Here is a 24,474-nt window from a genome sequence, read left to right as displayed (position 1 = left end):
TGCATTGAAAACTAACTGATTTATTAAACAAAGAACTAATTGTTTCTGGTCACCATGCTCTTCAAGATTTTTGAACTAGTTAATCTCATCCTCTTGCACCTAGTTTATATTCATAGATTGGAAGATGGAAACATGTTTTCCTGCTTTTTCAATTTCTAATTAGTTTCTCAAGTTTGAATGAACTAATCATTGAACTGAACTAGATGAATAAACTGAAATGAAGATAGTATTCTCTATGCACCTGTGTAAGAGGCTACTGCTGTCAAAAGCAAGTTTAACACTTCAACTAACTCTGTTTCCAGATGCTTAGCCAGTGGTTTCCACCAGTTCAGTGGTCTGACTTTCTTTAAAACTTCAGCAATAAACATGTACTGTTGGGATGTTATTTTTTAATTTAATTTAAATTATTTTAATAGATTATGGTGTATTCAGGTATTAATATAGGTTGTCATACATTCATATTTTTAAAAGTTTTATTTTTAAAAGAATTTTTAATTAAAGAAGTCTGATTTAAATTAAACAATCAATTTTGTGAAAATCATTAATATTTATCCACTTTGTGTAGGTGTGGATATATGAGATTGCTATCTTAGCTTCATCTCTTAAGCGGGATTGGCTTTTGACCAAAGTTATCCTCTTTCATGACAGTGGTATTGTGGATTTCTCTCTTCGAGTGATTGCTCATATCCATTCCAGTATAGGTGTGTGCGCGCCCCGTGCACAGATTCCCGGAACTTTTTCCCTTAGCAAGCCCCGCAGGGTCGGCTCAGGCGCCCCCTGGAGTGCTGCGCTCATGGCGCGGTATATACGGCGCTGCCAACCCCGCGGGCCCTCAGTTCCTTCTTTCCGCCTGTGACAGTTGCTGGAACGTCTGCCTCTTGCATATCGCAAGTAGCCTCCCTTAGCATTCTAGTGTTTTTCTTTGTTAGTTGATTGTGATAATTTACAGCTCCTTAGTAGATAGTAGATAGCAAACAAGCGCCCTTCGGGGCTTCGTTAGAGCCATGCCTGGCTCCACTGGCTTCAAAGCCTGCACCATGTATGCTAAAGTTTCTCCATGAGTGATCCTCATGACCGCTGCCTCCGATGCCTTGGAGAGCAGCACAGATAAGAGAAATGTAAAATCTGCAAAGCCTTCAAGCCACGCACCCAAAAAGAGAGGGATGCCTGGCTGAAGGCTATCCTGATGGAGTCCGCACTCCAGCGGACTCCGAGCCATCGAGAACACCGGCGGCACCAAGCGTCTCCTCGGTGCGGAGCGCCCCGACGACACTGACACTGAAGCCAGTGGTGCCAAAGAAGAAGATGCGGCCCGAGGCCATACACATGGACTCCTCCCTGCGACCGGTACAGCAGGGAGCAACTCAGGAGATGCCCCAGCCACGTGCCATGGAGGTTACTCCAGCACCGGCATCTCCTCACAGGGAGCCTCCCCCAACTCCTCGGGGTGGGAGAGCGCCTCTGCAAGGGCCGTCGACGCCGGAGGTTTTCGTGGTGGCACACGCCTTCATGGGCCTGCCCACGCCTCCGTCCCCCCCTCGGCCGAGGGTTCCAGGACTGGCGTCTCGGGGTAAACCTGCGATGGGTTGCCCCAGTAGGTGGAGGAGACAGGAGTCGAGGTCTCCCCCCAGACGGTCAAGGAGGGTCGAGAGGGCAGGCTCCCCTCCCAGCTCTGACTCTGAGTCGTTGAGCTCCTCGACACCGTGGGTGGTCGAGAGGCAACGCTGATCCAGTTCCGCCTCGCGCAGGGATCATAGCTCCGACTCCGATGCCTCGGTACGGCGCCTGGCTCAGCACCGATCCCCAACTCCGGTGCATAACCTGGAGCGGTCACCGTCTCCGACGCGGGCAAAAATCGCTGCACCGTTGGCACCGCCTGCTCCGGCACTGCGGAGTAGGTTACGCTCTCGCTCCGTCTCGAGGAGACATAGGCGGCACCGCTCCCACTCCCAAGGTGGGAAACGTCACTGCAAAAGATCGAGGCACAGGGGGAGTTCTACATCCCACTTCTCCAGCAGCTCGTCCCCCTGATGACATTGGAGACGTCGGCACCGGCACTCCTCATCGTCATCTAGGGGCCGCTCAGCAACCCGGGGCCACAAACAATGGTCTAGTGGCTCCGAATCCCAAATACGCCAGCATCTGCAAGCACCGATGCAGGCAACGGCATGGCCCAAAGGCCCCTGGCAGTGGCCGTACTGGGGGCCGTGGGGTACCCAGATGGGCCAGGGCACTGCGTCCATCCACTCTTCAATGGCCCAGCCAGCAACCTCGGGGTCATTACCTCTGATGAGGGTTCAGACCCCGAGGAGGGTCCCTCCACGGGGCCCCTCCCGCAGTCTTCCTCCTCCTCCCCAGATGAGGCGGCGGCTAGGGACCGTAAGGCTCCCCTCTTTGACTTCAGGTCCTACAAGGACCTGCTAAAACGTGTGGCGGATAATCTCAACATGGACCTCAAAGAGATGTCCGAGGAGGAAGACCCTCTCTTTGGGTCATCTGGTTTCGCGGGGCCATTGCGTGTCGCCCTCCCGGTGCATGAGAGGGTCATGAAACTCACCAAGGCCCTCTGACAGACCCCCTCTTCCATGGCCCCTACCTCCAAGGCCGCGGAAAGGAAATACTACGTCCCCAAAGAGGGTTTTGACTTCTTGTATACCCACCCTGCCCTGGGTACACTGGTTGTTGATGCTCTCAACCAGCGCGACCGACAGAGTGGCCAGGGCAGCACCCCAAAAGATAAGGACAGCAAGAAGCTGGACCTTTTTGGCTGTAAGGTTTACTCCACTGCGGCACTGCAACTACGTGTCGCCAACCACCAGGCACTCCTGGGGAGGTACAACCTCAACTTGTGGTCCTCGTTACTGAGGTTCCAGTCAGGGCTGCCACCAGATCAGGCCGCAGACTTTGCCAGTGTGACCCAGGAAGGAGCGGCAGTGGCAAACGCGGCATTACAATCAGCCAGCGATGTGGCAGATGCTGCCAGCAGGATGATGGCTTCAGCCATCGTCATGCGCCGCTGCTCCTGGCTACAATCTTCAGGATTATCCCAGGAGGTCCAGCAAGCAATCCATTTGAGGGGGAGGGACTCTTCTCTCAGAAGACAGATGAGAAGGTCCGTGCCCTAAAAGATTCGCGGGCCATCCTTAGGTCCCTAGGGCTCTACACCCCGCAGGCTCCGAGACGTCAATCTCGGCCTCAGGCCCAGAGGCAACCACCGCCGCCTCCCAGGCCAGGCCCCAGACCCACTCAACCCAGGAGGGTCGGGATTGCTTCAGGGCGCCCAATTGCCATGACCGCCAGGGGTCCTCGGCGGGGCCCCAGCAAGGCCAAAGCAAGAGCAACAATGAAAATAAACGGTTTTGACGGTGCGCATGAGGGTGGCACTCCTTCATTGCCCCTGGATCTCTCCCGGCCCTTTGCCCACAGGCTTCGGCCCTATTATGCCGAATGGGAAACCATCACTTCGGACCGCTGAGTCCTCGGCGTAGTCCTCAGGGGCTACGCCCTTCATCTTATGGCCTTCCCGCCGGACTCTCCCCCTATCCAGTCCCTCTTCAGGGACCCCACTCACGAGCAGCTGCTCGTACAGGAGGTCAACTCCCTCCTCTCACTCGGAGCGGTAGAAGAAGTTCCTCCTCAGGAACGGGGGAGGGGATTTTATTCATGTTATTTCCTAATCCCCAAGGCCAAGGGGGGCCTAAGGCCCATATTAGACCTCCGTCATCTGAACAGATTTATCAGACGAGTCAGGTTTCACATGGTTTCCCTAGCCTCCATCATTCCCACCCTAGATCCAGGAGACTGGTATGCTGCCCTTGACCTCAAGGATGCGTATTTCCATATCTCTATTCTCCCCGGTCACAGAAGGTTCCTCAGGTTCGTGGTAGCTGGCTGCCACTACCAATTCTCGGCCCTGCCATTTGGTCTTCGTCAACCCCCAGGGTCTTTACGAAGTGTATGGCCGTGGTAGCGGCCTATCTCCGCCGCAAAGGAGTCCAGATCTTCCCATACCTGGACGACTGGCTGATCCGGGGCAGGTCCAGGGCTCATGTGAGGAACAGCCTTACACTCACCTGCGCGACACGCACCAGACTGGGGCTGCTCATTAACAAGCAGAAGTCCACGCTCACCCCGGTGCAGCGCATAGATTTCATAGGGGCCACCCTAGATGCCACCCAGGCCAGAGCCTTTCTCCCACGGCCTCGGTTCGAGATCATGGCCACCATAATTACAGAATTACACAGGTCCCCCACGATGACAGCCAGGCACTGCCTTCAGCTGTTGGGACATATGGTGGCGTGCATGTACGTAGTGAGGCTGGCTCGCCTCAAACTCAGGCCTCTCCAAGGGTGGTTGGCCTCAGTGTACGTACCAGCCAGACATCCGTTGAACAGGGTGGTCACAATTCCCACCCAGGTATTGTCCTCCCTAGACTGGTGGAGGAGCCTGGGGGAGGTTCTGAAGGGTGTCCCCTTCAGAGACTTGGCTCCCTCAGTGACTCTCATAACAGACGCCTCAGATGTGGGATGGGGGGCCCACATCAGCAAAGACTTGAGCACCCAGGGACTCTGGTCACCGGACGAAAGAGCCCTCCATATCAATGTCAGGGAGTTGAGGGCAGTCCGCCTGGCCTGCAAGGTATTCCTCAGGTTCCTGAGGGGCAAGATGATTCACGTCCTCACGGACAATACGGCGGCCATGTTCTATATGAACAGGCAGTGGGGAGTGTGCTCCTCGGCTTTATGCCAGGACGCTACATGACTGTGGGACTTCGCTGTGAGGCACGACTTCCATGTCTCTGCCTCTCATCTCCCCGGGATCAGGAACGACGAGGCGGACCACCTCAGCAGGTCGTTCTTACCCCGCCACGATTGGTCACTACACCAGGAGGTGGTAGATTCAATCTTCCGGAAGTGGGGAGCTCCCCAACTGGACTTGTTCACGTCGTCCTGGAACAGGAAGTGCCCGAGGTTCTGCTCACTCCGATGTTGTGAGCCGGGCTCCCCCTCCGACTTGTTCCTTCTAGACTGGATGGGGACCCTCACATATGCGTTTCCCTCCATCCCGCTCCTACCCAAGGTCCTCCTGAAAATCAAGAGGGACAGAGCGGACATGAGACTGATTGCGCCAGCTTGGCCATGGCAGCACTGGTACAGCATGCTGCTCGATCTGTCCATCGATCTGCCGATCCCGCTCCCGAAGCACCACAACCTGCTCTCCCAGGACCAGGGTTGCCTGTGCACCCGGACCTGGACTCCCTCCACCTGATGGCATGGAGACTCCATGGCTGATGGAGGGAGAGAGAGCCTGCTCATTGTAGGTCCAGCAGGTCCTGCTCGGCAGCAGAAAACCTTCCACTCAGGTGGTGTATCGGGCCAACTGGAAGCATTTTACCTGTTGGGCGGAATCCCAGGGTATCCCACCGAGTGGTTCGCCCATACAGGTGATTTTGGAGTACCTGCTCCATCTAAAGCTCCAGGGTCTAGCACTGGCCTCACTGAAGGTGCATCTGGCAGCTATTTTGGCCTTCCACCAGCCAATGGAAGGACAATCCCTGTTCTCCCACCCCATGTCAGTCAGGTTCCTCAAAGGGGTGGAGAGGCTATACCCACAGGTCCATGACCCGGTGCCTCCCTAGGATTTGAACCTGGTCCTCACCATGTTGACAGGACCCCCCTTCGAGCCCATGGCCACATGCCCGCTGCTCGTCCTCTCTTTGAAGGTAGCCTTCTTGGTGGCCATTACATCGGCTTTCCTGCCTAACGTGGTGTCTCAGATTCATTATAACCAGGATATCATCCTTCCCGTGTTTTTTCCTAAACCGCACGGTTCGGAGGAGGAGCGGAGATGGCACTCCCTGGATGTCAGACAAGACCTGGCCTACTACATCGAGTGGACCAGGCCGTTCCGGAAATCAACACAGCTGTTTGTGGCAGTGGCGGACCGGATGAAGGGCTCACCTGTCTCCACCCAGCGCACCTCCACCTGGATCACCGCCTGTATTAAAACCTGCTACGAGCAGGCGAAGGTGCCGCTTCCAGGAGCTGTGACAGCGCACTCAACCAGAGCCCAGGCCTCATCTGTGGCCTTCCTGGGAAGAGTGCCCCTGCAGGACATCTGCAGAGCAGCGACCTGGTCATCGGTCCACACCTTCACGTCCCACTACGTCATTGTGCAACAGGTGAGAGAGGACGCGGGCTTCAGCAGAGCCGTGCTGGCAAGGGCGGTTCAACGCTGACTCCTACCCACCTCCAAGGTGTGGCTATTTAATCACCTGTACTGGAATGGATATGAGCAATCACTCGAAGAGAGAAAACAGGGTTACTTACCAGTAACTGTTGTTCTTCGAGATGTATTGCTCATATCCATTCCACACCCACCCTCTGTCCCCGCTGTCGGAGTCGGCAGAAAGAAGGGACCGAGGGCCCGTGGGGTCAGCAGCGCCCTATGTACCACACCATGAGCGCGGCACTCCAGGGGGCACCTGAGCCGACCCTGTGGGGCTTGCTAAGGGAAAAAGTTCCGGGAATCTGTGCACGAGGTGCGCACACACCTATAATGGAATAGATATGAGCAACACATCTCGAAGAACAACAGTTACTGGTAAGTAACCCTGTTTTTTGGTCATCTAATACTCTTCTTCTGCAGCTCCCAATTTTCATTCAAATTTTTCAGGTTTGTTTATTGAAAGTCCTTTTTCTTCCTGCAGATACAGTACGAGAAACAACAGCAGTACAGCACGCTCTACTGGTTGCTAAAAACATTGATTTGTTTCCAACAAATCAAGAACGTTTTTCTGAAGGGAACATTGATGTGTGGTGGATTGTTCATGATGGTGGCATGCTGATGTTGCTTCCTTTCCTGCTTCGACAGCACAAGGTACAGTACACGACTCAACAAGGGAATTGAGAAGCAATGACTTTTCTTTCACTAAGCATTACATAAAATTACTAGATAAATTCTTATATACTTTTTTACTTAACTGTTTAAAGGATTATGAACAGGAGGGGCAAAAATTACTTCTTCATTTGTCAGATAAAATGCCTTTCCCCTTAAATAGGTGTGGAGAAAAAGCAAAATGCGTATCTTCACTGTAGCCCAAATGGATGACAATAGTATTCAAATGAAAAAGGACCTTCAGATGTTTTTATATCATCTTCGACTTAATGCTGAGGTGGAGGTTGTTGAAATGGTAAGCTACTGTGCATTTTACTTGTTACCTAAAAACCTTGAATTAAACTTGGAAATCCTTCCTCAGACTTCTGGAATTTCTTTTGTCTAATGACAATTGAAGTGTTAACTGAGTAAGTATTTGGCCTAAAATGGCAGGAAAAGCTAAATTTCTTGTTCCTACAACAATGTTAATTCAACCACATCATGCATCCTATATATATTTTGTGGTATATATATTTTTTAAATATATGCATTAACAGGTCAGATTAACACATGTATTCAAATATTGCACAATTGCAATATGGTTGAGTTAATGTTGCATATGGTACCTTAACATGTGTGTTTTCTGACTGTGATTTTAACTGGGCACCTTAATATTGCATTAACATTAGTTTTTGTATTTCACTTTTAATTACTTTTAATTCACTTTAATTACTTTTTAAAAAAAGGAGAGAAAAAATTCACTGTAGTTGTTTTATAAATATAAATTATACACAGAAAACTATATTACAAAATACTCAAAAGCTAAGAAAAGAGAGAATTCATATTACCTGTGCAACCTTAATGTGACCTCTTTGTACTTATGAACAGTTCCAGAGGGGTAGCCATGTTAGTCTATATACAGCAAAAACAACGAGAGTTCTGTGGCACTTTAAAGACTAACAAATTTAATTTTTGTAGGCGTAAGCTTTCGTGAGACTCAGCTCACTTTGTCAGATGCAGAGGTAGAATGATACAGTAAATAGGAAACATAGATATACAAGTGCATAGAGAACAATGGGGAAGGTGGATGAAAGCCGGGTTCTTGAGGGCTAATGACAGTCCTTGATTAGGAGGTGAGAATGGGTGAGCAAAGCAATTACCTCTTGGAATGCGAGCGCCATTCCAAATCTCTGTTTAAACCCAGTTTGAATGTGTCAAGTTTGCAGATCATTACAAGAGGTTTAAACCCAGTTTGAATGTATCAAGTTTGCAGATCATTACAAGAGGTAATTTCACATTGTGTTAGGTTTTGTGTCCATTTAATTTTCTATGTAATTTTTGTTGGGTTTCTCATGATAGATTTTTCGTAGGAAGTCTTTAAAATTGGGCTCTGATCAAAATTTGTCCTTATCAGTCTGACCTTTCATTTTTGACTCATCTTTTAAGAAAAGGTTATCAAACTACACAAAGTTTATAGAGAGGTATATCCTGAGTAGATCTAGTCTAGTACATTATATACTTTTTTAAAAAGTTGTATTTAGGATTATTTTTAGCCATTATCATAATTTGATCCAGTCCTGCTCTCAGAATGGCACCATTTAAAAAAATAATGTTGCTTTACCAGCAGCTATTTCCATCTAACTATTTTTTGTACACAAGTACACACTCTTGGAAGTAGTCTGCTGGGGGAAGAGGATCCAGTGCTGAGGTCTGGGTAGTAATTGATCACTGTTCCTATTTCTGGGTCATTCAGGTGTGGTCCCCAGGAGCAGACCTCATGTTTGACCTCTTGGCAGTGGAGGCCCCATAGTTGGTTTGCCTAGACATGTCTAGTGCCTGAGTCCCCAGTTGCTTAGACATGTTCTCTCCAGAGTCCACCTAGCTGTGTGAGCTGGTTTCTATAGTCACACACTTCAAAGATCACATGGCTTAAAAACAATAAGACACACAGGCTTTGCAAATGAACACACACACACAACTCACAGACCACTCAAGAGATTTACAGATCTATGGAAAAACCAAGAAACACCTGAACACAATTTTCTCCTTCATGGTCCTCACCACTCTTGAGCATCTTTTGGAATTTGTGCAGTGTCCTTTGGGGAAGCCATGACATCCCCCCCCCCCCTTCTGCCCTCCTGCTTGGTTTTCCCTTTCTGGCATAGGTCTGGACTCTCTGCTTAAAAGGCGTGTCTTTTTTTTTTCATCTTAACACCATTTTTCTTTCTGTCCTTCCTCTGGGTTTTTCCATTCTCCTTCAAGTTGGATTGCTGGCAGAAAGGCATTTAAAATTCAGTGATTCAGCCTAGTGCCCCATCTGGATAAGGCTATTCAAAAGTTCATGGCTCTTGATATTTAATTCAGAGTCAGATATCTGGGCACCATTCCCCCAACATAAGAATGCTGATGGAATCCAACATGTTGGTTACAGCAAAGGACTTAATGGAAGTTACGTTCAAAGTAGAGGTTGAAATACAACATGGTTTTCACAAAAATCAGACTGGGGCCACAGACATAAACCTCCACAATGTACATGAGGGTATTTTGTTACTTTAAAATTATACCTGTCTTGATGTTGTTGTTTTATTGTACTAGAATGCTAGTGGAGGGAGGAGCTATAAATATTATTAGATTTATTATTTATATTCAGTCACAATGAAAGTTGTATACTGTATGTTCTACTTTTCCGCTTGGCAGTCCGATTGGCACTGTTTAAAAAAAAAAAAGTTGCTTTACCAGCAGCTATTTCCATCTTATTATTTTTTCTACACAAGTACCCACTCTTGGAAGCTTTCCTCAGTGCTGACACAGATTTCAATGGCCTAATCCGAAAACCATTCAAATCAAGTGCAGTCTTAAAATGTACTTCATTAGGGTTTGGATCAGTGGATCACAGAAGTCTTATTGAGGAAGGAAGAGCACAGCCAAAGCACCATTATCAATTATTTTTTTTCAAGAGAATGGTCTTCTCAGTGCTGAATAAATCATCTTTGCAAAGTCTTTATTCTTCAAGTAGAAGTCTCTCTGAATGGCCCACCATAGGATGTGCACATGTTCGTGTGTTCTCAACCAAAGATTTGAATGATTAGTGTCCACAGGTTTGTGCCTGTGCACTACACAACCCCATGCTTCAGAGCAAAGGTACACAGGGAGAAGTGGACCCGCTGCTGCTTCAGTTCCTTCTCAACAGCTGTGGCTCGGAACAGGGCAACTGCATGTCTGCTGCTTCCTTGTAGCTACTTATTCATTCTTCTGTTATTTTTTTATTTCCTTATTAACTGATTTTTTTCTCATTTGGTGCAAGTCTGTGCCTTAATTGGGGGTTTCCTCATTTTTCCTTGGTCTTTGGGATCGATTCCTTGGCCCTATGAGCCATATATCTGTGGTATACCAAAGGCCCAGGATTCAAGGCCTGCCAGATGTGCAGCAGGTTTTCCCCTTGAATGTCAGGCATTCTAGCTGTCTCTGGTGTCTTGGAGACTCTCACCTCCCACCCAAGTGCAAAATTTGCATGGGGTTTAAAAGCAGGTCTTGCAAAGAAAGGGAGGCGAGGCTGAAACTTCTCCTTATGGAACTGTCCCCAGGGCTTGTGCAGTCTGAATACCCACCCAATATTTCAGCACCTTCCGGGGCTACTTTGGAGTTTAAGCACTCTAAACAGAGAAAGTCTCCCTCCAGAGAACAAAGAGATGTCCTACCTCTTTTTAAACTGTTTCTGAGGAGATTTTGTGTCCCAGAATGGGTACCTCTGAGGCTCTATTAGACATCAGCACTAGACCTCAATATCATCTATACAGATGTCCTGGGATAAGCCTGCTGGCAAGAAGTGATGAGAGCCATCTTCCCCAGCATCTTTCAGGTATCGAGACTCATCAAAATTAAGGACATCCAACCCACTGATACCATCTTCATCTCAGACTCATACGGAGCCCTTTTTTACCTTGTTCCTTCTCTGGTACCATCTTCCTCAGCTATGTGGGCTCGGAGCATAGGGATCCCACCTGGAGAGCTCCATTGGCACTGTCCTCAACAACTCACTTTCTGCCCCTGATTTGTACTCTGGTACTGTCCCTGGTCTCAACTATATATCATCATAGCTCTCCGGCAACTTCTAGATTTCTTTCACATGAAGATTACTTCATTTTGAAGGACCTAGAGTCCAACCGCTTATGGAACACCAAGAGGAGTTTACCACCAGTGCCACTATGCCTGCCAACCACCTTTTCTTTTCAGATTACAGCAAGAGTTGAACCTCTGGTACTTATCCGTCTACCAGTCCCTACAGCACCAACACATCCTCCTTTGGCACTGATGCCTACAGCCCTTCCTTTGGACTCAAGGGATGATACCTTGGACTCAGAGATCTCAGTGTAGGGCTCTCCTGTAGTACCTTAAGAAGTGTACCCTGACAAGGACTCTCTGGATTCCAGAAGGTGCCCCAGACCCTTTGAATATAAATTCCCTTGGGGTCTCCTCCCCTATCCACGTCCTCAATGGGTCTGTTGAAATCCCTGAAAAGCCTATGGGGACCAATTCTATGAGGTCCCCATCCTCAAAAGACCATATTTAGACATTCCTCAGGTTCCAGAACAACCACCAGACAGTGACCCCTCTCATGAGGATCTTTTGAAGCAGGAAGTTCAATCCCTCCTGCCGTTGGGATTGCTTATGTTCTTAAAGGTACCATGTGCTTAAGTGCTTTTCTGGATCAAGGCCTAGGAGAGGCTTGAAGAGATCCATGAAAACAGCAGCTTCAAGAGTCACTTCAGTGAGGGAGTAGAGGTTGTGAGTATTGAAGCCAGAGGTGAGTGATTCATTTGACCTATGATGCCATGAAGGACATATGTGACACTTTCTTGGGATGCCCAGGACAGTGAATCCCCTTGCTACCCTTCTGCTTCAGAAAGAGAGAGACCTGTGCTTAACTGACACCTCCAGTCGTTTAGTCAACCAAACAATCTCTTCAGAGCTTTGCCAACACTTACCTTGCTATGAAGGTTAATAATAGATGTAGTCCTGTCCCCAAGTTCCTCTGAAAGCATGCCCCTGTAGTTTCCATCCCTTGTCACTGGACACTCACAGAAATTACCAGGTAAACTGTCCCTGAAGGAATAGTGTACACACAGTTTGAATGGCACTATTCATGATCAGGTTTTTTCTTGTAGCATTTCCAACTGGGAGCCCGTTTTCATGAATGTAATCTCACTGCCTGATTATTTCTTCAAGTGCAGGATAACAAGATGCTGTCCCTGTCCCTCAGATACAGCCCAACAAACCTTTGAAGTTCACCCCAAGGCCCCAAGACAAACCTCTTTTCCCCCCTGCTGGCCTCCTCTTCCTGTTAAATAAAATCTGCATTTAGCGAAGACTGGTGATTGTAACTATGACAAATTCTCAATTTACATTTCAGCAGACAGATAGATAAACAACTGTGGTCTGACAGGAAACCAGTTTTTCACCTCTGCTGAGAACTAACACCTTAATACAAACTATAAGCATATATTTTGAGTATGTAGACATAACTTTTTAAATATCTTTAGTACATACATTTCACCACAATGTTAATGACCAGCATGACCCTGGCTTTCACTTAAGATCTTACATGACACCATTTATGGATAAGTACTATGAAATAGTATGTTAAGTGTAGTGAGACTATCAGGCCTAATAGGAGTTGCTGACACCAAATAGTGAACTCTATGCCAGCTGACACCAAAGGGCCACTGTGTAACAGCATGTTAATGGCCATATAGGTAAGGCAGAAGTAAGGTCTTTTTTTTTTAGTTTTAATTGGACATTTGGCTGGAGAGGAAAAAACTAAGTCAGTATTACCAGAAACATCAAGGTGTCAGTATGTTCAAGCTGCAGTAAGGCATTAATGAAAGCACAAGTTAATGTCATTATATTGGCATGTTTGCCTCTGGGAAACTTCAGAAGTGAAGAGGAGAGGCTATTTTTAAGTAATCCTCAATGAAAACATGGAGGGTTCTGATGTTAATATATCAATACCACACAGAGCTTCCAAGATCATTGTCTGTGTGGGACAGTTTAGGCAAGTTAGGTAACATTTCATGATAAATTTCTATATTTTAAAGTCTTTTTCCTCCTATCTGTTGAAAGGGTAATCCATCTTGTTTTGTGTTTTTAGTGAATTTTTCAGATTTGGTCATGCATTTACAGTAATGAACGATGAAGAAACTGCTGTCTTCTGGCATTTATTAATTTCAATCTAAATCCATGTGGTTTTTTCAAAATCATTTCTTTCAGAGATTCATTCTGAGTGGTGATTTACCTCATGAGTTCTTTAGAACTGCCACACAACCATATATTTGCAAAATATTACCTTCCTAACACTTCTTTATGCTCCTTATCTATCAAAATGCCTGTTTTCTGCGTTGTCTTTTGTTGTGTGTGAAATAACTATTTCTAGTATTCTATGGTACTAATGTACTTTCAGTTTGATTAATGCCGCTACCTCTTCCAGCTATAACAACCTCAGTTAGAGTACTTTATTAATTTGTAAGAGCATATTTTAAATAGATATGTATATTTATTTTGTTCTTATTAGGATGTTATCTCTATTTTATTATATTACATAGTTATACTTAATTTTTGTTCAACTTCTCTTAAAACATAGAGGACCATCTATTTTATTAAATTGTTTTCTCTTTAGCCTGCTCTGGTGGTGCTTAGGGGCTGCAAATCGTGAGGAATCAGCCCCTCCCCCCCCCCCCCAGGAAATACCCCTGGTGTTAGATTGTTCCCTCAGCAATGCAGAGCTTGTGTGTCAGTTCTGCACTGCCAACACTCTCCTCAGAGCTCTCCCCCACCATTGGAGGCATGCTGGAGGTGCAGTTCCTAGCCTGTGCACTAGAGGGCTGGGGCCAGAATACAGGAGGTGCAAAGATGGTTTAAAAGGTGGCCTTTGGCCCATCCTCATTCCTGCAGTCAGCATAAGAACAGAGCAGTGGAAAATCTTGTCTTTTAAATTTGTTTGGTATGATTCAATGTCTAGTGACATATTTTCAAAGGAGTATTTTAATACTGTGTAGACTTGAAAATTAGAATTCCAAAGCACTGAAAACAGAAGATATTTACCAAATATAGACTTGGAAATACTGTGAAAATATAAATTGTCACAAGTTAAAGCAAACCCCACAATGTTACCCAAATGACGGGGGTTTTGTAAATGAGATTTTACTCCTTTTAATGGTGACATTTTTATTTTTGCAGTTTGAAAATGATATTTCAGCATTCACATATGAGAAGACTCTTATGATGGAGCAGCGATCTCAGATGTTAAAACAGATGCAGCTGTCTAAGAATGAAAGAGAAAGAGAGGTAAACAATTTCACTTGATTATAAATTTTATGAAAACCAAGTACAAGCCAATGGAAGTGGTAATGCTAGGCTGTGATCTCTAACAATTTCATAACAAGTAAATAAAATAAAACCTCTTTAGTAATGAATTTTGTACTGGTTAATGAGTTGTAAAAGTATATTTATTTACATTATCTTTTTGTGTGTGTGACAGTAGTGTTAGCTCTAAACAATACTGAAATACTAGATTTACTATATTTCCAGTATAACTACAACTGCAGATTGGAGCTTAAAATAACAACATCTGTGTTTGCATGCTTGTCATCAAACCTGTCCATCTTTCTGGGTTTTAAGGTTTTTAAAAATGTAATTGAAGAATTCTTAACTATATTATTTTAAGTTAAATAGAATATGCAACTTTACATTTTTCAGTGATACTATTTTTGCCATCATATCAGCTTTTGAAATCTGCAAGTCATGATAAAGTGATTAAGAAAATTACACTATAAATCTAATGTATAGCAAGGATTTTTAATATAGCAAAGATTTTTAATGAATCTGTAAACCCCAGGGGCCATAACCTATGACTGGAGAATTGCTAATATAGTACTGTGACATTCCCCAGGGCACCATCTGGACAGCTGAACAACTGTGTCCTCTTAAATTTCTCGCCTGGGGTGCCTTTTGCACTGCTTTGTTCTCAGAACAGCCACTCTTGACCTGCTCACACAGCCTTCAGCGTGCAAATTCACTTCCAGCTAACTACATGAGCAGTCTGACCAGTCACTCATGAATTACATAGTGGTTGATACCCGCAAATTCTTAGTCCCAGACGTTCCCCCAGAAATGTGACTTGTGCTGTCCAGCACGCTATTGAACAATGCAAGTTCATAGAAAGTCCATCATTTCACCAAAGGAAATGAAATATGCACCAGCCTTGCTATCCTACATGGAGCTTCCTACACACTTTAATCCAAACACACTGGTTAAGGTAAAACAATGAGATAAGTTAAAGACAGATAGATTTTAAATGAATACAAGTATTAATGCATAAAAGTCAGGATTGGTTATAAAAGAAAATTAAAGAGTAATACGCAAGTTAATACCTAACTTAACAAGCTAAGTGAATTTAAAAGCAAAGGTTTTACTCACCATATACTGCAGTAAATTTCATGGGCTGCATCTTTTTTCAGCCTAGGACCTCTCCTCTGTTAGTTCAGTTTCTTGAGGGTCACTGATATCATGAGCCGGGAGACTGGAGGAGGAGAGGCGAGTTGGAGGTCACTATCTCTCATTTTTATATCATCCTCCCCTTTTTGAGGCTTACCTTCAGTTAGTGTGTATGGGAGAGTAGTCTCTTGTGTACATGAGGGTTAAACTGTCTCTGGGATGAAATATAAATTTCTTGTTTACACCTTCCTATTGCTGAAGAATGGTTGCTTAAGCCAGTGATAGCTCTTTCACACCTGGCTGGGGTGATAGTGTGTCTTTGTCTCTGAAAAACTGGTTTGTGCCTGCTTGTCTTAACCTTTGAGCATGTAATAATGATACATAGTGGAATTTATGATACACACATTTTACCAGGACAAAAATATTCAGCAGAATATGAGTTTTCAAATGATATTTAAGAAGGCATGCTTTGTACAAAATTTATCATAGTCTTGTAAAAGTGGTAACCATAATAGTATAGACAGTCACAATAGACTGTTCTTACATCAAAGGAAAATCTGTGAAATGAAGAACAAGTGAACCTCAGTTTTAAGTTGATGGTGGACATATTGCTTCTGCTTGGAACTGATGTCATTCTGCCGAGCCCAGAAAGCCTTATGCTTACGGTCTTGGTCGATCAGGTCTTGGATTTGCTGATTGTTCTCATCAAACCATTCTTGGTGCTTCCTGGTTGAGAAGCCCAGTGTTCCCTCACATGCAGGATAGACAGCCAATTTTAATGCTTTCCAGTCAGTGATCTTTAGGGCTCTCCATCTTGGTTATGATATTCATCAGTTTCTTTGAAAACTGTTTTCTGTTTGATAACTGTTCATTATCACCGTAGACGTTTGGAGCTTATACACTGATGCGTGATGCATGCTGATTCTTGGCAAGTTTAAGATGGAGGGTCATGACACCCATGACATTCACAGATTCTTCAATGCTACCAAAGCCCTTTATGGACCCAGTACTCAAGGGCTACTCCCTCTTAGATCTAGGGATGGACCCAACCTCCTCAAAGTTAACAAATCAATCAATGCATAATGGAAGGAATACTTCAAGGATCTCCTGAATCATTACTTCAGTGTTGACGAAAGCATCTTTGACCTCACAACTCCACCAACATTCAGAGAGGTACAGAAAACTATCAACAGATAAAGAATAATAAGGCCTCTGGACCTAATGGTATCCCTGCCAAAGTCTTCAAAGAAGGGGGAGAAGAACTACCTCACCAGCTTCATGCCTTAGTCCTCAGTCATGATCATAGCATCCCAATCTTATCTTAAAGATAGGAGACAAATCAGTTTGTGGAAACTATCAAGGAATCACCCTGTTGTCCACCTCTAGAAAGATTCTTACCAGAATTCTCCTGAACAGGCTGCTTCCCTTGGTTGACGAAATCCTTCCAGAATCGCAGATTCAGTCCATCTCAGGGTGCCATTGACATGAACTTCACTGCTCACTAACTAACTGCAGGGAAAGTGGCTGAGATAGCAGCAGAGATCATTACCAAGTCCAACCAATCTCTCCCCCACTGCCTCCAAGAGCTCTAGGAGAGAGTACAGAGGTGGAACCAGACAGCTACACGTGTTCCTTTCATTGCTGTTTCGGTCAAAAATACCAGAGAAGGGATACGTTATGACCTAAAAGCAAGTCCTAGATTTCTGAAACCACCTTCAACAAGTCCAAAGATGGTATTACTCTTCCCAAAAATTCCGTTTGACGGCTCCAGGTACTATCTCCATACAGAAATCAGATGAGAGGGCTAAATCGCAGCTTCCTCACTGGAATGGACTCATTCAACAAACAATTGGGCCTGCTTTTTTGTATTTTTTTTGTTTGTTTGTTTCAGAAAAAAATTGGAAAAATAGTTTTAAAAAAAACAAAAAAAAACACCTTTAAATGAAAAATACACAAATAAGTTCACAAATACAGTTCTTCAGTTTATGCTTTGTTGCTTGAGTGGGAGGATAGCTCTTTCCTTGCTTTATTTTGTCTGTCCCTCATCTGCCTGCTGTGATTCATGCATAGTATTTACTTGCAATACATGAAAAAAGAAGCAAAATGGAAAACATTTGAACAAGAATTTCTTTTTGCGAGCACCAGCATGCCTTCTGATTTCATCTACCATGATATGATCAAAATGTCTAGGCTGGAAATAACTTCCTACCCCTATTATCTGACTTTGGCAGTGCTTGTCTGTATATATGTAGTATAGTTGTAGCCATGTTGGTCCCAGGATATTAGAGATATGAGATGGGTCTTACTCACCTTGTCTCTCTTGTTTGTATATAGTAGCATAATGATTAGTTGCAGGTTCAGTGTTTCTAACAAAGCTTTTTAAGTAGTTCTATAGCACTGGAAGAACTCTGCTGGAGGATTGCATTGATACATTTGATAGTCAACTGCTTGGTTTGTTATTTTGTTAGGAAATATACACAAGAGACCAAATAACCAATGTCAGTCAGGTTTATTAATTTGGTACAAGAAGAAGATTCCATATGATATCAGTTTCTGAAGTGCAGCCCCATGCAGCAATATTACATTCACCTTTTGAAGATATGATCCCCAAAGTTAAGCCTCTAAAGTCCTACTTATTTATCAGAAAAAGGCACCATATACATCATCTGAAACTGGGTTTAATCATTCAGTTTTCTCTCCTGTTGTTTCCTGGTACCATGGTGTGCCCCCTTTATCTTTTGTTTGAACCAATACATTCCAGGTCATGACACATCCCTATCTTTGTTCTGAGCACATGCACTTTAGGTAGAATCATAGAATCATAGAATATTAGAGTTGGAAGGGACCTCAGGGGGTCATCTAGTCCAACCCCCTGCTCAAAGCAGGACTAACCTCAGCTATATCATCCCAAGGTACCAAGGGGCATGAAAATTTGTGTGGGTAATTCCTCTCCTGTTGCCATGAAGACATAATTATCTGTCCTGATACTGATAGTTTTCCTACCTACTCAAGCCAAGGCTTACTTCAGCTAATGCACGCCGTTATGGGATATTTATCGTAAGAGTACAGGATTATAACATAGTTACAGGTTAATTTGGGCTATATAACTGCTATACTTCTAATATATACACTTTAATGCTTGGAATATATATTGTGGGTAGTATTATCAGCATAATATGTATGTATGCTAGCCAGTTTAGATTAGTCAACAATTGGGAGTTCAGAGTGTAGCGACGGGCCAGAGCCTTATCCCCAGCAACAGCTCTGTAGTGACCCCAATGGCTGTGGAAAAAGGAGACGTCCCCATTGGTTTAGAATTGGAAGATAAATTGCTCACAGAAGGGAAATCACAGTAAGAAATTCTTTTCAAGTAAGATTTAATGAGACAGATTAACAAATGCTTTAATAAAATCCAAATATATAATTTGTACTCCATTCCCTTCAGCTACAAATTTTATTTTATTTTAAAATAGGCAATGAAGTTAACCTCCCAATAAATAATCATTATAAACTAATATTCTTTATTGCTCTTGGTTCCAATATATACCTGAGCCAAGATTTTTAGGATGTGCAAAGCACTCATTAGCACCCACTGAATCAGTGAGAGCTGCAGCTTGCCTTAGTTTTTAGTTCACTTTTTTAGGTGCTTAATTAGGCACTTAAATCCATAATTTTAGGACCAGTAGTTTTTAAAATTTTAGTCTTAGTGGTTTTGTTAATATTTATTTCATTATTTTACATGGGATGGAAATTTGTCCTATGATGTGATTGCTGCCAAGATCTTCCACTTTTGGAAAATGGATATTACATTTGCTTTTCTCCTTTCATTCTTTTCTCTCAGTTATGCATGACTTTTAAAAAATAATATTTTAGTTGTATAGTAAATTTAGGAGATAAGATACATATCCAGGCCAAATGATTTGTATGTGTGTAACTTCTTGTTGTTATTATATTTACAGAGTTTACCTTGCTTCTTTTGCCATAATTTCTTTGTTGAAGACAGATTTTAAAAGGAGTTCAGTATTTCAGCCATTACCATCATCCTCTTACTCATTTACTAGTGGCATGCTTTCTCTCTAGCACTTCTCCTCTCTCCCTACCCCCAATATATTTATGAAAGCCTTTGATTTTCCTCTGTCTCTGTGGCTTGTGTTAACAGATTTTGTTTCTTCACTGCCCTTATTTTTTTCCCTCCACAATTACTTAATTCTGAATATTCTTGTTTGAGTGCATCTTCCCTCTATTATTTGCAATTCAGGCAGTTTTCTTGGCTTTGGATCTCATAGAAGTTTTTCATGTAGACATACTGGACAGTTCTTGTTTCTTGCATTCTTCTTTTTAGAGTGACAATCATCTCTTGTGCCTCACTGACAATATAGCACCTTTAGGATTTGCCAGTCTCCTTCAATATGTGTGCTTCGGTCACCTTGTTAAAATAATCCCATTTAATGGTCAGGACCCTTTAAGTGTCTTTTGAACCTTTAGAGGTGTGTGGAGGGTGGAGGAGAGGTGTCAAATGACTTGGCATACATAGCATCAATATAATGTGGATGGGCTGAGGAACAGAAGAGAAATCCTTGTGATTGTATTTGGTTTTGTTGTTGTTGCATTGTAGTAGAGTGAATTGTCACATGGGTGGGGGGAAAACCCAGAAACAAGCATCTGCAAATGGTAGGTTCCCCCAAAAATTAGAACTAGAGTGTGGTGCAATAGGCTTTTATCAACCACCAGTCCCCTCAGAGATTCTGAGAGTAGGAGGGGCTTATATAAATCAGACCCATCTCATTCCAAGGGTATGGGCAGGAAGAAGAGTGGCACAACGTGCTGCTGAAGGAATGTCAAGGGAAAATAGCTCCAGAGAGGGGAGTTTTCAAGACAGCACCAGACCAGTGTCTGAAAAGAAAGAACACCTTGGAAAAGAAGTACTGATTTTGGGAGAGTTTGGGTATGGGGTTGGGGCCTACCTTCCAACAAAGACTTTGAACATGCTCACAGAGCATAGAAAATTTATGGGGAAATGGGACTAAAAGTAAATGGGGATATGGGTGCTAAAATAAATACTAATGTATTTCTTTTTTAAGAACTGCTACACTGTCTGACTTCGTCCCCCCCATCCCATTTCTGTGGTGGTTATGTCATCCTGACCTGCCCAAGCAATAACCTGGTGACATGCACTTAGAACTGGTTGGGATATTTCTTTGTCATAATTTCAGAAAACCAAAATGTTTTCAGTTCTCAACAAAAACAAAAATGTGACAAAAAGGTATTTATTTCCAAAAAGTTTTTTTTTAATTAGGCCTATGTACAACAAGAATATCTTTTTCACTCTTCCCCTACCATTGAAGAGTATAATATTGTGAACTGTTTTATTTAAAACAAATAGGTTTGGTTAAAAGAGAGGAGTTATTTTGCTTTTAATCTTTTTTTTTTTAAAGCTCCATTGTGATTGTTAAAAAATACAAGAATAGTTACAAAATATTATTTGTAATACCATATGAGAAATAGTACATTAAAACCTACACAGACTAAATGGCACCTCAGCAACTGAGAAAGATCACATTTTGGAATTTGGGGTGATACCCACAGAAGGTGGATGCTGGTGCCTGTGAAGAGACCCACCCAATAAAACACCTTGCGAGATCATGTTATGAGTAATTAACTAAAACAATACCTAGAATGTTAAACTTGTTCTTTGTCGGGGGCTGAATTGCTGTGAGAGTACATGTGCAGGAAGCATAAAGTTCAACTTGCAAGAGGCCAAGTTTTTTTGCATGGTTGTCTGAATCCAGTATGTACCTCTTTAGCTAATGAAATTAAATAATTACATTTAAAGACAACTAAAGATGTCTTAAAAATGAATGATCTTTTGGAAATCTCCCTTCCTCTTTGCATTCCCCTGACATGGCTAGTCTGACCTGCTACCTGGTTCTGAATTTCTCCTGTTTTCCTACTGTTGCCCCATTTTGGACATCATTCCTACCACCTGTTTTGGGGGATTCTGTCCTCTCCTCTCTCTTTTCTTCCTCCCTCATCCTTCCTTTGAAGGATTCCCCCACTTCTCTCTTCTCCTTTCATCACAGTCATCTACCTTTAGTTCCTGTTCCCCGAAGCGGTAGAAGGGGGCTCTTGTGGGGCTCAAGGTGGCAGCAGCTGGAACTGGAAAATGGGAGAGGAAGAGAGATGAACCTTGTTGCCTTGGGCTTTGCATTGGTGGCAGAGGCTAAGGAAGACTGAAAAGGAGACTCCTCTGAGTCCCAGGCTATGGAACATTGTGGTGCTGGTAGGCTGTACCATCTCCATAAGCATTTCAAAGATATCAGGGGCATTCTACAAGCCTAAAGTTATTACTTTAAATTGCCACATCCCTTTTCCTGCAGTCTTCTCCCCTGTCTTTTGGATCCACTTCTACCTGCCAATACCCACTTTTGGGATCCACCAAGGAAAAACAGATCGATGTGCTACAGCACCCAGAGCATCATCTATTGTGGTAACAGATAAGAATTCTTTAAAATAACTTCATTTCATTTTCTAAAGTCCACACAAAGTCTAGTGCAGAGGTTCTCAATTTTTTTTTTTTTTTGCTGTGATCCCCTGTGAAAATGTTTCAGACTGTGATGACCCTCCCCAAATAAAGTGATGACCGTCCCCCCCATGCCACCCTTACTTGCATGCATGGAGACTGACAGTTCGTGACCCCTCCATAATAATCTCATGACCCCCTGAGGGGTCATGACCCACCAGTTTGAGAACCTCTGGTCTAGTGCAACCATCTTTATTCTGAATCATAACTATATATATGAAGTCCAAGGATTTATTGAAATCACAGTTCTGCCTGCCTGATAAATTTCCTCAGTGGGCCTGCAAAGCCACTGACTTTTTTGAAATTGGTGACTGTGAAGTGCCTCTTTGATGGGCCAGTTTCCCCCAGGTTTATATTTATATATTTCTGGAGCAGTTCTATGGCAGTGCTGTTGTGCCACAGTAGTTAAGGTTGGATTTCGTTTCCCAGGTTACTTGGGAATTCAAGCTCTTTGTTTTATGTGAAAAACACTTCCCCAAATTTTCAGCATATAGTCTGTCAAGTTTGATTTTCTGAGACCTTATTAAGTTAATTAGCTTAAGTTCTAATCAATTACAAAATTGCCGCCCCAAGAAGTTCATATTATGAAGTTCATGATTTTTCAGGCTTCTTTACTTTAAAAATTGCAAATGTAGAAATTCAAAAATGTGACAAAATGAGACTGCATAGTGAGTTTGGTGGGTTATCTGAGGCTATGTGAATACTCTATTAATTAATAAATCTTTTCCTGGCAGTATGGCCTGTCCTCCAGTCCCTACCCCATAAATGGGCACTACCTGTAATGGGTGGCTTGCTTTGCAAATTGCAAGAGGCCACTGAAAACAGAGACAGACATTAGAATATTTTGATCAGGTTCCTGCAACTTCATTAAACTTGTAACTTTAAGAGGAATAACTTTTACAAGCAAATTATCCTCAAAGCTCTGAAAAGGGAAGAAGCAACAACCATCTTTTAAGTGTCGCTGGCCTTCCTTGTTTTCAGTGCTCAACTCCACAGCATCCTAGCTATCCCAGATTTAACTTACACACTTTGACCTTAGAAAGGCTTTCATTATTTCAAGGCCTAACCAAGATGCAGAGCTTAGACAAGATTCACAGCCACATGCAGGCAACTACTGAGCCTTGCTTTGCAATGAATGCCCAGGCTTTCTTATGAATCCAATCCCTTTCTGTGCTGCAAAGAAGCCCATTGTACCTGAATAATCACTTGCATGTGAAAAGTTATAAAAGAAATAAAGGTCTGAAGTTGAGTATAACAAGTACTAAGAATTTGGAAGGAAAGGGTGGAGTGAGAGAGAAAACAGGTGAGTCATTGTGAAGTGAGGAGAGGTGTGGTCAGGATTGGCTATTGACTACAAGTGGTTGATCAGCTTCTTGGGCTTTAAGTTGACACCACAAAGTCAGGTGTTCATATATTCAATATTTCTTGACAAAACCTAAATTAATTTGAACGGAACATATATCAATAACTGTTTAGTAATCTTATTAAAAGTGTTTGAGTTTGGCTGTTCAATGAATGTTTTGTGTGTGTGTGTGTGTGTGTGTGTGTGTGTGTGTGTGTGTGTGTGTGCGTACATGTTCTTTCTAAAATTGTTTTTTTTTTTTGTTATTTGTTTGTTTTGTGTAAAAATTCTTGTCTGTTACCAAGAAAACAAACTCATTAACTTGCTATGGAGCTAGGTTTCTTAAATGTGTAATCTTCTATTGAAGTAAATAGCTTTTTCCTTTTGTGTACAGTCTGCATGTCTGAGTACAAAATAACTCTTTGATCTCTGTTTCTTTGAAATTAAAATAGTGCTTTCAAATCAAATTTTAGAAATACATCTCTATGCTGATTTGTACAAATGGACAACATGTTTGTGAAAGGCAAACACAATTACATAGTGGCATCTGTATCTATTTTCAAAATACTCCAATTTTCAGCTATTTGAATTGTCTTTTGAGTAGCATAATTCATTATATCCTTTTTTTGTATGCTGGTTGTACTTGGTGACCTTCATGTCTCAGATTCAGAGCATCACTGATGAGTCTCGAGGCTCAGTCAGAAGAAAAAGCTACTCTAGTCCACAGTCCATTGGTCAAGATATACAGGCTCTGCTGACTAATGACAATCCAGAGGAAGAGGTAGTACGAAGTAGTATTGTCTGGATATTCCATTCTTGTTACAACACTTAAAGTGCCACTTCAGAAAATGTAGTGCTCAAGATTGCAAATGTAATTGTAGATTTTTTTTCTCTAAAATTTTCAAACTTTTTACAAAATGTTTGACCATTTTACTCCTATTAATTAATAAATTTGGTTAAACAAAATTGATGCGGATAGAAAAAAGTCTTCTGGTCTTCTCCTTTCTATAGTTTGGAAACAATCCTCAATTATTTAGATTTTAGTATTACCTACCATGATATATTTGTATTGTCATGGCACTATCTCTTATGTATATAGCTGGTAGCACAAACTGTCACTATATTACATCTCTCATTTCTAGACTTTCCTGAGAAGTAGTGTCTGGGAATTTCTAAAAGTCTGAAG

General features: G+C 43.2%; 1 protein-coding gene across 3 annotated transcripts in view; it reads left to right on the top strand.

Moving 5' to 3' along the window:
• LOC137140967 (solute carrier family 12 member 7) overlaps nucleotides 1-24,474 on the top strand; it is a 246,385-nt gene that overhangs the window by 210,647 nt on the left and 11,264 nt on the right. For all 3 annotated transcript variants that reach the window (XM_067529728.1, XM_067529736.1, XM_067529746.1), the window contains 3 exons: nucleotides 6,710-6,879; nucleotides 7,061-7,192; nucleotides 14,110-14,217. In XM_067529728.1, coding sequence (XP_067385829.1) covers nucleotides 6,710-6,879; nucleotides 7,061-7,192; nucleotides 14,110-14,217 — 410 coding nt within the window. The remainder of the gene's footprint in view (nucleotides 1-6,709; nucleotides 6,880-7,060; nucleotides 7,193-14,109; nucleotides 14,218-24,474) is intronic.

Source organism: Emydura macquarii, unplaced genomic scaffold, assembly GCF_026122565.2.
Source record: "Emydura macquarii macquarii isolate MOO-44397 ecotype Brisbane River unplaced genomic scaffold, CSIRO-AGI_Emac_v2 contig_320, whole genome shotgun sequence".
NCBI classification, from domain to species: Eukaryota; Metazoa; Chordata; order Testudines; family Chelidae; genus Emydura; species Emydura macquarii.
The sequence above is the reverse complement of the archived record's forward strand: the minus strand, read 5'-3'. Positions and strand labels throughout refer to the sequence as shown.